At 46.5% G+C, this 15046-nt stretch overlaps 1 protein-coding gene across 2 annotated transcripts in view; it reads left to right on the top strand.

Moving 5' to 3' along the window:
- mpped1 (metallophosphoesterase domain containing 1) overlaps positions 1-14789 on the top strand; it is a 39239-nt gene extending 24450 nt beyond the window's left edge. For both annotated transcript variants that reach the window (XM_035402537.1, XM_035402536.1), the window contains exons 5-7: positions 7894-8009; positions 11063-11176; positions 11911-14789. In XM_035402537.1, coding sequence (XP_035258428.1) covers positions 7894-8009; positions 11063-11176; positions 11911-12029 — 349 coding nt within the window. In that variant the 3' untranslated portion in view covers positions 12030-14789. The remainder of the gene's footprint in view (positions 1-7893; positions 8010-11062; positions 11177-11910) is intronic.
- The last annotated feature ends 257 nt before the right edge of the window (positions 14790-15046 follow it).

Raw genomic sequence — 15046 nt, 5'->3', positions numbered from 1 at the left:
TGGCTGAGAGTCGCCGGTCTCCCGCGGTGAGCTGGTGGGGGGTGGGGGCGTCCCAAATGCTGGAGAGCGCGTGGGAGGGGCGTGGGGCGGAAGGCGGGGGGTGGGGGGTGGGGGGCGTGCTCCAAGACCCGGGCTGGAGATTTGGCCTTCTTGCAGCGCGAGGGTGGGAGCTTGTGTGCGTACAGATGCGCAGACGCGTTGCGACCCGCCATCTTTGCGCTCTCCAGTCAGAGCTCTGCTGTGACACCCCACCTCTGGCACCCCTCTAATCCCCCGGATTGTCAGGACTGGGATGTTCCTTCCCCTCCAGCAATCCAACATATCTTTTCTTTTAATTTTTTTTCTCTCTCCATTCCATTTGTTCTTATCCTCTGAGAGGAGCCCCACTGGTTAGCTTTGTCTTGTGGGCTTCTGAACGGGATGCATGTTGCACAGTGATTAAACATCAAAGTGCACGCAGTGGAACTTAGCATTTATAAACTGCTGAGCTGATCCACAGTCCTGAGAAGAAGAGGGATAGATTCAATAGCAATGATGATAATTAAATAGTAATATTTTTTATATTAATTAAAAGAAAAAACAAGAAGCCGTGTAGTGTTTATTTTTTGTTTGTTTAGACTGACTTTTGAATTGTTTTGATGAACTAAAGAGGGGTTTGTGCAATTGTTTAATTGCCCCCCCCCCCCCACTTCTTTGATTGATCCTACCCTTCTCTTGAGCGCCTATGCAGTCACAGGCTAGGTGATGAAGCTCAGGCTCGTGCTCCATGTGGATCGTCCGTCCATCTGTCAAACCTGGAAGGCGCTGGGCCTTTGGCTCCGTTTCCGTGGCGATGGAAGCCTGCCTGTGGGCTGTGCCCCAACTCTGACAGTAGCGCACACAGGGAGAGGTGCTCAGGGCCCTGGACTCAAGTGTCTCCTGATTGGCTGCTTCTGGTTTTACTCGTGGGCAGTTTGCTCTAACATCAGGGGTCCTCAAACTGGAGTCTGCAAGGGGGCCCCAGGGGGTCCTCAGAGGAAAAAAAAAACTGGAAAAATGTTAATTTTTTTGAATACTTTGTTCATAATGCCATATCTCGTAAATTCAATATTTAAAACTTTATCAAAAATAGAGTGATTTACAGACTTGATCATAAACACAATTTATAAGTACATATGACATATTTTAGTCATAAGCCATGTTGTCCTTTATGTGCAGCTATGACAGGTTATGTAGGCTTTATGGCGCACGTTTCCGTGTTACCCTAACCGCCGCTGTTGACACGCAGACCCCCTCGACGAGACGCTGAAGTGGGTCTTCGACGGCTCGTTAAAATCAAGGTCGCCGTTTCCGCGGTGAAGGGAGCGGCGAAGCGGCCCGATCGTTCCGAGCGTTCCGGAGGGAAGTCGCCGCTCCTGTGCCTCTGTCGAGCGGCGGCGGCTTCTTCCGCTCCGCCGTCCCTGTCGCGTAACCACGGGGACCGCTTCACTGCCCGGGTCTCCAGTGTCGAGAGCCGCTGTACGAGCAGTGTCTCTTCCGTCCAGACAAGTATTCCAAGCCAAAACAAAGACGTATTCCACCCAGGTCTGCTTCTAAGGGCGCACAGTGAGATCTTTAGTGTTAAATCTACTCTTACAGAGTGCATACGGTCCCTGTTGGACTCGTATGTACTCTTGTTAGAGTTTAATTAACCCAGGCCGTTTTACTGGGTGTGAGCGTACCCAAACCGTGCCAGGGAAATGCCCCCGCACCTTTACAGAACCCCCAGATAACACGGTTGGGGTTCCGTTTCTTTGCTCACCGCCTGGTCATTATCCGCCCTTATCCGTGTAGCGACAACTGTTTTTTTTTTTTTTCTTCGCGTTCTTCATAGTGCATTATACGTCTTTAATAAACATGTTGTTTACAATGCATGCAAAGTTATAAAAAATTTATGACAGCTGCAATGAATTAACATAAAGCGTCTGCGAAGCTATTCATTAGTTATTATGAATTGCGCCATAGATCTTGTGTTAATGGCTGTAATAAACACATAATGTGTCACTGTGAAACACAATTAGACGAGATGTTTCATCATTTCAATATTTATTAATGGTAGTCAGGTCTTATGATGAATATGTAAACTGTGCCCAGTGTTTGATACTTATTTACGGCGTGGGTGGTGCTATGTGCAGATGGTCTGTGTGAGAGGCTTCATTGTGGTATTATTGGAGGTTGTGTGTGTGTGTGTGTGTGTGCGTGCGTGTGTGTGTGTGTGCGCGTGCGTGCGTGTGGGTGGTGTGTGTGTGGGTGGTGTGTGCGTGCGAGCGTGCGTGCGTGAGTGTGTGTGTTAGTGTGAGTGTGTGTGCATGCGGGTGTGTGTGTGTGGTGTGTGTGTGTGTGTGTGTGTGTGTGTGTGTGTGCGCGCGCATGTGTGCGTGCGTGCGAGCGAGCGTAACACCCTCAGTTATTGACATCCTGCCTCCTACTCTGTCATTTTCGTAAATTAAACACAAGATTTTTCCAGAGTCTCCCTACGACCTCTATCTGTGCTAGCGAATCACCAGGGATAGCTTTGACCCCATATAGTTTTAATTGAAATGGTTCCTTAGCACCGTTAGCCGTGTATCAGGTAATAGCGAGACTTTAATAATAACTCTCCCAGTAGGATCGTCTCCCCTCCTCTGGCCCTGGAGACTGTAGGCCAGCCGTGTCTCTAATTATACATGAAGGACTCTGCTTCTGTCTCACCCACTTCACACCTGCAGTCAAAGCCGTACGGAGGCTCATTAAATCAACAGTTTCTTACTTTAATCAAGAAGCATGGATGACAGGAAAGGGTTCTCTGTTACTACTAATACCTGTGTCTCCTCACACCCCTGACCTCCTCACGCACCTGAGCTCTACACACACCTGACCTTCATGCATACCTGTATCTCCTCACACACTTGCATCTTCACACACACCTGTATCTCCACACACACACCTGAGCTCCACACACACACACGTATCTCCTCTCACACCTGTATCTCCACACACACACCTGAGCTCCACACACACCTGTATCTCCTCACACACCTGAGCTAAAAAATCAAGCGTGTGAAACTGGCTCAGCTCTCTGGTGGCTGGTTTCACTGACGGATTCTTGTATCCAGCCGGATCCACCATCCACCCCCCCCTGCATTTACAAACACTGTCACTGATGCTTTGAACTTTTGAACTTTTCTGAAAAGAATCCCAGCTCGAACCTCCGTGAATCTTAAATTTAATTTAGATTTAAAAATTCCCTTAAAATATTAATGCGCTTTTAAAATAAAGAGTTTCTGATGACTTTTTTTTTTTTAACAGGCTTGAAGTTAACCAATGGAATTAAATATTGAAGCATTGTGCCTCCCGGTATTTTCAGAAAGTGATTTGTTAATCATTGATGAGTGGTTCTCACTGATACCATTAGGCCTGCAGTGAGTGTAGACTCGCTTTATGTTCTAATTCCTTAAGTGTCAAATTTACATTCAAGTCAAAGTCGTCATTATATATTGCTTAATTACAGGATTACCCCTGCTCTTCACAACCTTCATTTCTTTATTCATTCTTTAATGTTTTCTCCATGCATTGACCGGAGAGTCCACATGAAATGGAAACTGAGCTTATCCGCACAGCTTATAGATTTTCCCGAAGAAGGAGCAAAAAGGCATCCATTTCCAGTTTTGTGTATTTACTAAACAAGTCACATTCATAGTTTGTATCCATAATACTTTTCTCATTTATAATTCATGTTTATATTAAAACTTGCATGTCAATGAAATTCATAGAATTCTTTTATATTCATCATATTAATAATGAACAATATCACACTGGCCTTAGCAAGATTAGCATGTTTTATCCTTACGAAATAAAATTGCAATTATTATTCCCAACTTTATTCTTTAAATTTTTTATGAGGAATGTGGGTGTATTTAAAAAATGCAAGACGTCCCTGTCTTTAAAAACGACTATTATAAATTGTTCTATATTTCGTACAAAGAATATTTTTGTGCTTCAGTTATTTTATTTAAATTAAATTTGAGATCTGGATTAAATCTACATTTGTCTTTAAGGTTGACTTAAGAATGCATGAAATTGTTCATCTTTTTCCATTCTAGTATTTGTGAAACTTTAAAGCATTAAAAGCAGCTCAGTAAAACATCTGTCAGAAAAAAAAAGAAAAAAGTGTGATGTCATAATCAGTGGGTGACATCACAATGTTTCATTCCATCTACCCCTCAGTTGCATCGTGGGTACAGGGGCCTTGATCATAACTGGCACGTCTTTCATAGTGTTTGTCGAGTCCAGTGTCCAGCAATAATTGGCGGGTCCAGTAATAACCAAAACGAACTTGCCAAATTCTGCGCTCACAAATAAAAAAAAAAACGCTTTGTTTCAATTGTAAGTCAACGTTAAGAACAAAATGGTGATTGAACGTTGGCCAGGGTTATTAAAAATCGGCGGGCAGTGATGCGTGAACCTACTGGAGCCAAACTGAAAGCAAAGTAGCCAAGTAAACAAACGGAGTTCAGTTCCCAGTTTGGCGCCGGTGTGCTGGTACGCCGCAGTCTGTTTTGTTTACTCTGTATGAAGACCAGGGGGTTGTAGGGCATGCGCAGTATATGGTGTATTTCTGAAAAAAACGATCAGTGCTCCAAAGAAGCATTATCTGCCTGTTGGTGGTTCCGTGCGGAACATGCTGCAGCAAGCAGAGATTTCAATTGCCTTCTCAACTAAATCTTTCACCGAGCTTCATTTGCACTTACTGGACTTTTTTTTCCCCTTCAGATAAGTTCCTAAAGTATGTTTAAATGTTCGGACCACACACCCAGCAGGGTTTAAAGACACTTTATGAAAGGAAAGGGGATTAACAAACGGGGACCCAGTTTTAATAATAAGACTAAGGAGTAAATGGAGAGACTAGTCTACTTGCTTTAACCAAGACATTGCTTCAGAGACACATTAATATTTCAGCACAGCTGTAAATATTTTAATGCTCATTTTTAAACATTTTAGGCCATTCACATTAACATAATTTCATACAGAAAAAAGTTTAGTCTCATCTGAATGCGTGAAATGATTGAATATTAATTGGCCTGGGGGGGAAAAAAAAATCTTTTTAAATGGGGCACAATTTCCCGGGATAAACAGTTTTTCATTTTGACCAGCAACAGCGGCTCACCCGCCTGTGCACTCCTGTCATCTTCCTGTCTCAAAACAGGAAGTCTCCCCAAATCACTGTGTGATTATAAACAGCACTGTCAAATGTGCTGCTGGGAAATGGAGTTTAGATTACCACATTGAAATGGCTGGAATCGTACGAGAGCCACTGTGTTTTAACCAGATCATGCTAATCCAGCCGTGATGCCATGGGTGTAACCTTAATTTCATTCATAATTTTTTTTTTTTTTTGGGAGGATTGAAATGTATACCGTCTACGGTGGTCCAGGGGACTTGCCCCAGGCAGAAATCTTTTTTTTTTAAAAGAATAAATAAAAAATAGATGTGAAATGATAATTTCTGGTGAATTGATTGAAAGGGAAAACACTTGAGACGACTTATCAGTAATATCCCAATCACAAATTTTTTTCTCATCATGCCATATTATTGGGTGGTTATTTGGCCTGTTTTGTGTTATTGGGGTGGGGGTGAAGGTCCTGAGCCCTCTATCCCCCCCTTAAATTACGGGCTTTCCTGATGCACCGTATCTGTTCCATCAGACAAACCAATCTTGGGCCTTGTCCAGAATTATAAGATATGTAGTGGCCATTGGCTTCAGGGCAAGAGGTATAACATTAATTATAAATGGTACCACTAGAAATCTTTAGTCTTTGGCTGAATAAAAATATCCAGCAGAAAGTGATTTCAGGAGATAACGAATCCTCAAAAAATATTTTATACAAATCAGGAATTGAAAGTATTGTTCCAATTTTTAGCTACCTGTCAGTTTTTTCAAGCAATCGAGTTCTCATTAGGAATGCAATTCCTTATGAAATATGTGACAGCCATTATATTTTGTTGTCAGTGCATTGGCATCTGAGTGATAACATTGTTTTGTGCTGTGCGGCACAGTCAAATCAGAAATGCAACTTAATGCAAATGAACTGGGTTTTGAATGGAAATGGTGAAGCTTTTATAAGAGAATAGCAAGGAAAGACAAAGTACAGCTTCTGTTAACTGTAAGATTGCACATTATTACAGAGTTACACTTTATAATTGCATTGTTAAAAATTTCACGCGGAAAGCAAACAAAAAATTAAAACTATAAAAGAAACACAATAAATGACAGGAAGGAAATTATTATAACATTCATGCATCCCCGCTTATCCTGGACAGGGTCACAGGGGGTGCTCTAGCCTTTCCCAGCATGCATTAGGCAAGCGGCAGGAATACACCCTGGACAGGTTGCCAGTCCTATCGCAGGTCACACACACCATTCACTCACACACTCATACCTATGGGCAATTTACAGTCTCCAGTTAGCCTAACCTGCATGTCTTTGGACTGTGGGAGGAAACCGGAGCACCTTGAGAACAGGACACAGGGAGAACATGCAAACTCCACACAGAAACAGTTTGCTACCCACTGCACCACCGTGCCACCCGATTATAAGATGTATCATTATAATAATAGGATAACCGCCTCCCCTCTCCCACCCAAACACCCTTGGCGACCCAGGTCATGGTCCGGCCTCGTTTACGCTAAGTGATAGAGTTTTCAGTTCAACATCAGCCTTCTTCCGTAACTTCTACCGCTTGGCTTGAACTTAAATTTTTCTTTGTGCAATGACAACACTCACTGTATTAGACATGATTAGCTACTGGATCTGCCATTTCTCTTTGTAATTTGCTCCAGAGTCGGACGCTTCTTGGTGCGCTACCTCAGTCCAGAGCACACGGCTCGACTCTCACTTCCAAAACCCGAACGAGGGATTCGCGTAGTGCTGCTATCGCTCTCTCTTTCTTCCCGATGCGCTCTGTTCTGCCAAGCCGCTGATGGTGAAGCAGCGCTGCCGCTGCTCTGTGTGTGCGTGAGAGCTTTCGAGTACCCAGCAGCCCACGACGCTGACCTGCCGAGCGACAAGCACGTTCCGTCTGAAATAAAGCTTCGCGTGCTATGGCGACGTTTTGAAGGGAGTACGTGTAGGAGAGCACTATCACTGACAGTGGGTCAGGTAAGAGCGCTACGGTGCTCTAACTTGAATTTCCTCTGCCGCTTTTTTTTTTGGCTTCGTAAATTCTTACTTTCAGTTGGTGTCATTTTTGAGCCAATGGAGCCGGTACCACTGAGCACTTCGACGACAGAAACGGAGAGAGAGAGTGGGAGAGGAAGGGAGCTGACAGACAGACAGAGGCAGGAAATGAGAAAGCCGTCTGAGGCCTCGCTAAACAGCGACGCCTCCGAACGCGTCCCAATGAAAGCTGGCGTTACGAGCGACTGCGCCCCGCAAATTAAAAAAGAAAAAAACGGAAAGAAGGGAAACAGCGGGCCGTGACTGTGCCGAGCACGGGCTGCGCACGCACACGCACACGCACACGCACGCGGAAGGCCGGCACACGCGTGTGGAAGATGGATCTGAGGAGAGATCGCTGCTGACATGTTAATTTCGACGCCGTCAGTCAAGCTCGTTGCGCCCGCTATCAAGAGTGGTGGCGCGCGAGGAGCTGCTATCGACGGAGGATCGTCATCGACGCGACGCGCACCGCGGCATCGGAGGAAGCGCTGAGATTGAGCGGACATCATGTGGGCTGTGTTTGGCGTGTGTGTGTGTGTGTCTGTGCCTGTGGCAGTGTGTGTGTGTGAGAGTGTGTGTGTGCCTGTGCTCGTGCCCGTGAGAGTGAGTGTGTGTGTGACTGTTGCCGTGTGTGTGGTCGAGCGCTTGACCCTCTGCTCTCTCTCTCTCTGAGGCAGGCAGCCCTGGTACTACGGCTGGGGCTTCAATCTGCCCCGAGGTCAGGCCCTGCTGGACAAGTGGAACCAGATCCCCGACAGCACCGACATCCTGATCACACACTGCCCCCCACTGGGTGAGTGCTGCATTACACCGTCGCCTCCCCATCTCCCCTCTCTGCGCTCTCTCACATACACACACATACACACCTGCTCATGCACTCTCACACAAATGTGTCTATACATGCGCACACAAACACAAAGAAAGATGGTGTAGCAAGGATGAGAGAAAATTGGGCACCGTTTTAAACTGAAACACCTTAGCCAAAACAGACACACTATATCCAGCACACTACATCTCCCAGCATCCTCCTCTCTGTGACCGCCCTCTCACTGAGCAAATAGTCACAAAAAAAATATTTTTTTTAATCCATCCTTTTAAATAATTTTGGTAAATTATTGGCTAGAATATCACCAGAACTATAGATAAGTCCGTCATCTATGGCACCAGCCGAAGATAAAAGGAAGCTGGCCGTCTGCGAAGGCGTTAAAGAAGAAATAAGTTAGTGGGTAGTAAAGAACGTGATGATGGTGCTAAATTGCTAACAATAGCCGAGCCGGTGAGACGGGGGGCTGTGGAATGGGCTCCGCAGACTTATGGCCGACCGGTGCGCGTCTGAAACCATCTGGCAGGTAGACAGCTGCCGGTGCGAAAGTATAGCTGAAGGAGCTGGTGGAGATTCCGGGCTCCTCCTCGCTCTCCCGCCCTGCTCGCGGCGTCCCTCAAGGCGGGGGGGGGGCTGTGAATGGGCTCGTAAATACATGTGGATGTTTGTTTTGTGTTCTCTCCCTCTCTCTACCCGTCCGCCCCCCACCCACCACCACCCCCACCCCCCCACCCCCCTCCAGTCGTCGCGGAGCGTAATGCAGAAACCGAGAAACCGCCGACTGGGCAATTTTTTTTGTGTTCGGTGAGGGGCAGTTAAAAGTAACGAGCCGGGGGGATGTTCAAACTTGGTGTCGGCTTTGCGTGTGTGTTTTTGTGTGTGTGTGTAGGTGTGTGTGAGTGTGTGTGTGTGTGTGTGTGTGTAGGTGTGTGTGAGTGTGTGTGTGTGTGTGTGTTTCCGAGTGTGTGTGTGTGACCGTGTGTATGTGTATGTGTAGGTGTGTGCGTGTGTGTGCGTGTGCGCATATGTGTCTATGTCTGTGCATGTATTTGTGTGCGCGAGAGAGTGTGATTGATTCCTGCCATCTCAACCCGGCTCTAAGCACAATGAACATAGTTCTCATTTTCCGTTTAGCCGAGTGTTTACAGCGATCCCTTCATAAGCCGGGGACATATGGGCGTGTGGAGGGGCTGCTGCAGGGCGCTAATGCATGCAGGGCTCTGACGCGCTAATGCATGCAGGGCTCTGACGCGCTAATGCATGCAGGGCTCTGACGCGCTAATGCATGCAGGGCTCTGATGCGCTAATGCATGCAGGGCTCTGACGCGCTAATGCATGCAGGGCTCTGACGCGCTAATGCATGCAGGACTCCGACGCGCTAATGCATGCAGGGCTCTGACGCGCTAATGCATGCAGGGCTCTGACGCGCTAATGCATGCAGGGCTCTGACGCGCTAATGCATGCAGGGCTCTGACGCGCTAATGCATGCAGGGCTCTGACGCGCTAATGCATGCAGGACTCCGACGTGCTAATGCATGCAGGGCTCTGACGCGCTAATGCATGCAGGGCTCCGACGTGCTAATGCATGCAGGGCTCTGACGCGCTAATGCATGCAGGGCTCCGACGTGCTAATGCATGCAGGGCTCTGACGCGCTAATGCATGCAGGGCTCTGACGCGCTAATGCATGCAGGGCTCTGACGCGCTAATGCATGCAGGGCTCTGACGCGCTAATGCATGCAGGGCTCCGACGTGCTAATGCATGCAGGGCTCTGACGCGCTAATGCATGCAGGGCTCTGACGCGCTAATGCATGCAGGGCTCTGACGCGCTAATGCATGCAGGGCTCTGACGCGCTAATGCATGCAGGGCTCTGATGCGCTAATGCATGCAGGCGCAGTGCGTGGCGCAGTAAGTAAGTGCAGCTCTTTATGAAACGCTTTCAATCAGAGAGGACTGCGGAAATGCAGCAGCCCTGTAGGACACACAGGCGGGGGCTGTAGGGGGGTGGGGGGGTGGACATAAGGACAATATCGATGTCAGTGTTTTAACCACCGCCACACAAGTTTCTACACGTGTTTAAAATGGGGTTTGGGTTTGGGGGCGCTTGGGGGAGATCTGATTCCTGGAGACCCCACAAATCAGCGACCGGTTTAGCCCCACGAAGCCAGGTGAGATGAGTTCACTTTGTGATCGATCGCTTTAAATCACCGATAAGAGTAACAAAAGAGACCAGCGCACTCTTCGGCTCTCCAGGGCCAAAGATGTTTCAGTCATCCATTAAGATATACTATTGTGATAAGTTTTATTTTCATGTGTAGTATCCACTGGTTTTAGATGTTTCTAAACTTGATATGATTCATAGGATTTGTATACGAGTTGATAGCCATGAATCAGTTTACCTACTGCTGTGGTGAGTTCTCATATTCAAACCACCTACATCCCAGGAAATTGCCTGTAAATAATATTTAAGAGGCTGTATATTTGTAGTGTTGCTGAGCACATGAGGGAACCCTGTCCACCTGATGTGTAGTTCCAGTCTCGCTCGTTCTCTGTAGTCTTGCTGTATTGTGCATTGGGTTGCATCCTTCTACAGATGAAACATAAATTCTGTGCAGATTTGCTGAGGTTTAAAATCTGGTTGGGCGCAACCTGTTCTATGAGCGCACTATATCAGCCCGTCCTCATGCTGTAACACTGCAGATAACGCCAGCAAATCTTCACACAACCTGCGGGACAAAAGAGACTTAGAATCTCTGTCACACTCACAGACCTTAGCAGATGCATAGCGCTTGATTTAGGATGTAACAGTGGAGGTAAGTGTGTGGTTGGAGATGCTGGATGGAGCATGGGGATTGCCTGAGCTTTGTGGTTGGTGGAGCTTATTGGTGGGTGGAGCATGGCGATTGGTAGAAGCACATGGTTGGTGGAGCTTTATGATGGGAGGAGCATGGTGATTGGCAGAGCCACGTGATTGGTGGATCTTGCCAACGACTGTCGCTTATTGGGTCCCTTCGCGCCACCAGGGTTTCTGGACTGGGTCCCGAGGAAGATGCAGCGGGTGGGGTGCGTGGAGCTGCTGAACACCGTGCAGAGAAGAGTGCAGCCCAAACTGCATGTGTTCGGACACATCCACGAAGGTAACCACCCACCCCCCCCCTCCTCCCAACCATAACCCCCTCTCCCCTGCTTTGGGTTTTCAGTTTTATCATAGACTTCAATCTTCCAGTATCTCTACTGACAGCGAGCACAGAGTCAGCAACAATGGGGAAAGTTGCTTTTTATACGGCTGCCTTTCAAGCAATTCAAATGGCTTTTCACGGTTTGGGGAGGGAGAGAGAGGGGGGCGTACTTGGTTTAGTGCTTGAGGTGGGCTTGACCCCTTTTCGCTGTAAAGTGCTTCGAGGTCATGAAATGTAATGGTAAAAATGCTACAAATGCAGTTCATCTTTACCTGCATTGCATCGCTTTCAAAAAGAAACGTGCTTCAAGGAGTTCTCACGAAAACACTTAAACTTGGGCTGTACATGTCTCGGCTCAGTAAATACGGGGTTATGGAAACTGCAGTTATTTTTTAGGGCCCCAGAGGGTAGCAGATTATTCACAGGTCTGTGGAGAAGAGGACCTCCATGCACGCAGTACAGTACAGTACATCCCAGGTGCCAGGTCATAAAGCAGATCAAATTTGCACAACTGTGTGAAAACCATTTTTGGTCAGTTCACTTGTAGCAGGCCACTGAGTCCTCCAGAACAGTGTGGATACAGGAGTTGTTTCAGGGTAGAATGAGCCTTGTGTAGTGTGCACCGAGATCACCCCGCACACACACTTTAGTTTTTATTGTTATTTTTGTTGTTGTCTCGCCCCCTCTGATAGGCTACGGAGTGATGACGGACGGCGCCACCACATTCGTCAACGCCTCCGCCTGCACGGTCAACTTCCAGCCCATGAACGCCCCCATAGTCTTCGACATGCCCACGCCCAGGAGCACATGACTCCGCAGGCCCCCGCCCCCTTCCCCTCCCCACCCCCACCTGGCGCCTCTCTGTCGCGGCGGGGGTGGCCCAGGTGGGTTGTAAATATGCAGAGACCATCCCTCATAACGGCCGGCAAGGCCCACGATTCTCGTAGAGTGAATTTCTTTCTGTGCGTCGTCCTGTTTATTTATTTTGTTCGTTGGAAACGAGGGAAAGACTTGCGCGACGGTCGCGCTGTCCCCGAGAGACGGAGGTCCTTGCATCTGTGGTTCCACCCTTTTGTTGCACTCCTGTCGGCTGACAATCTCTCCCGTCCCGTCCCGTCCCCAAGAAGGAAGTCGATCTCTTCTTTTGCGGGAGGAAAAAAAATGCAAATTATTTTGGAAATTTTTGGTTTTTGACTGTCCATCTGAAATTTCTCTTTTGGTGTTTTGGACTACGTTTACTTACCCGCGTAGGACCGCGTTTCCCTGCATGCCCCCCATTGAAAAGGCATTCCGGAAACCGCAGCCGTTCTCGGGCCTTCCGGAACATTCCCCACCTTGGTCTGCCGTCCTGCCAGCCGCGTCCGGCCCTAGCGCCAGCTGAGTCCCCTCTTTCGCCCTTCCCTTCCACGTCCTCGGCCCTCCCTCTCACCCCGGACCCGACGGAGGAGCCGGTCGCCCCGACGACGCGCGGATCACAGCCCGCGCCGGGACCGGGGCGACCTCGGCCGCGCGGGTCCGAACGAAACCGCACACGGGAACGCATCGGCGCGAGGCTACCCCAGGGACTCATTAAAAATTTCCCCTTAGCGTCTTATGCATTTGGAGACTGTCGGAGGCTGTCCTCTGACTTTCAGAGTGATGTCTCTGTGCCTGATGAACTCAACCTCGTCCTCGTGCCGAAACGTCGATTTGCCAGCCAGTTTATTTCGGGGTCACCAACATTGCTGCTTTTCTTTTGGGGAAAAAGAAATTCATTCAAAAAAAAAAATGTTTGTATGCACATACAACACACACAAGGCACGTGTGGATATGCTTCACAGTATTGCGTCAGAGAATTTGATTATTCAGTGATCAGGCTCCTTTGTGCATGGGAGAAATTTAAAAGTAACGGTAACGGTGATTTCAGTAAACGCGTTTTGGGATATTGATATTGCTAATACCACTTACAGAATTCAGTGGAAGTGTTTCTTGTATTAAGCTTTGAGTTCAGGTAGAGAGTGTAGTGTTATCAAGAATGAAAAATGTTAAAGTGCAAATTAGTTCCTTAGAATTTAATTTTGTTCTAAGGGACCAATTAAAAGTATATTTTGCTCAAAAAATCACCAGGTTTTTTTTTACTGTAATGGAAAGGCAAATACATATTTTAAGTGAGGCTGCTTTTTGAGCAAATCATTTTAAGGTAAAGTAGTAGTTCAGAGTGTAATTTCTTTGCTTGGCAACACTTTGTTTTTGCACACAATTAAGTGTTCAGGTCAAACACTGTTAATGGTGCTTTTGTAAAACAATTTTAAAGATCATTCTGGGAATCAAAGCGTCTGTAGCTCTCAGTGTGTGGGTAGCATATCAGGAGTATGCTGGACTTTGATCTTCCTGTTCTCTGTTTTAATTTATTGCGGATCTCATTTGTAGCCCCCCTGGCTACAATTTATTCCTGTTTGTTTAAAATATATTTTCATTATTAGCACTATTTGTAAAGTATTAAAATTTAATGTAGTGGTAGGAATGCATATATCGTCTCCTTATTTAGCTTTTTAAAATTTTTATTTTATTTAACTATTGAACTTTTTTTGGAATGCGCTCATGGCAGCCACGAGGCACTTTCGAGATGGCATGCAGTCTTTCTCAGGCGCCTTGGAGAGCGCGCGCTTGGCAGTATGTCTAACTAATGTCCGACAATGGGGTTGCGTAAATGTCGGGTTTCTGCGCGCTTTTACCAGCGGCGCTCTCAGCGTTTCTGTGGCGACGTAATTAAAAAATAAAAAAAAATAAAAAAATTTACCACGAGGAAGCTGCTTGATCAGCGACCTTGACACGTTCGTAAATGTATTTAGAGCGGCGCTGTCTCCCCTCGCCGTCTGCTCTAGAACTGTCAGTCAGTCGGTTCTGTTTTAAACACAATCAGGAAGTCTGTAGGGGAGGGGAAGGGACCAATCCTGGTAGGCGTGGTGAGGGGGCAGGGTGGGGTGGGAGTTTTCAGAGGTGGGGATATCACACATAAGGCATATGCTGCATATTGTGTGTGTATGTGCGTGTGTGCGCGAGCCTGCGTGCGTGCGTGGAGCGGTAGATTGACAGAGACTGGCGTTAAAATCCCTTTTATTTGTGCTTAATTTCTAAACCGGATAGCCATAAGCGTTGTTTCCAACATTTGGTTTTGTAAAATTGATAATGTCTGTGTTGAAATGTTTCACATATTGCTTTCTCTACTGTGCTTTCCTCATGTGCTGTAAGTTTCTTGCTCAATCTAAAAAGGTTTGCTGTCGTCTTTGTTGGTTAGTTCCTTGGGGCATGATGTTCTGAATCTGAAGAAGAGCTTATGATTTCCTTTGACAATCTTCTCTTTTTTGTGTTGTGTATTTTGTTTGGGGTATACTGTTGAAAATGTTTTGATTTAATAATGTATGATATTTTATAATCCCTTCAGCGAGAAGAATCCACTTTTAATATTGAACTACAATGTACTGCATATGACTGCTCTTTTAATATATCAAGCCTTTCATGAAATTCAATTCTTTTTTCCCCCCCCAGAAAGATCATTTACACAGATTAAACTCAAACCTTGTGCGGATTGCTGGCTGACTCCTTTTGTATTTTTTTTTCCTTCTGTGTAAAATGGTGCAAGGGATCTTTGCTTAATGTTCACCATTTTGCAAAAAAAAAAAAAAAGATTTAAAAATCAAAAGACCCGTATTTCATTTGAAGATTTTACATTCTGACAGAAGTTAATTTAACTTTTTAAAAAATTAGATTTTCTCTTTTATATGTTGAGCAATTTCCCTTCTCCTCTGTACTTTGTAATAAGAGGCTCCATTTCAGTAATTACTTTAG

This window comes from Anguilla anguilla, chromosome 19 (assembly GCF_013347855.1).
Source record: "Anguilla anguilla isolate fAngAng1 chromosome 19, fAngAng1.pri, whole genome shotgun sequence".
NCBI lineage: Eukaryota > Metazoa > Chordata > Actinopteri > Anguilliformes > Anguillidae > Anguilla > Anguilla anguilla.
This window is presented reverse-complemented; position numbering and strand designations above follow the sequence as displayed.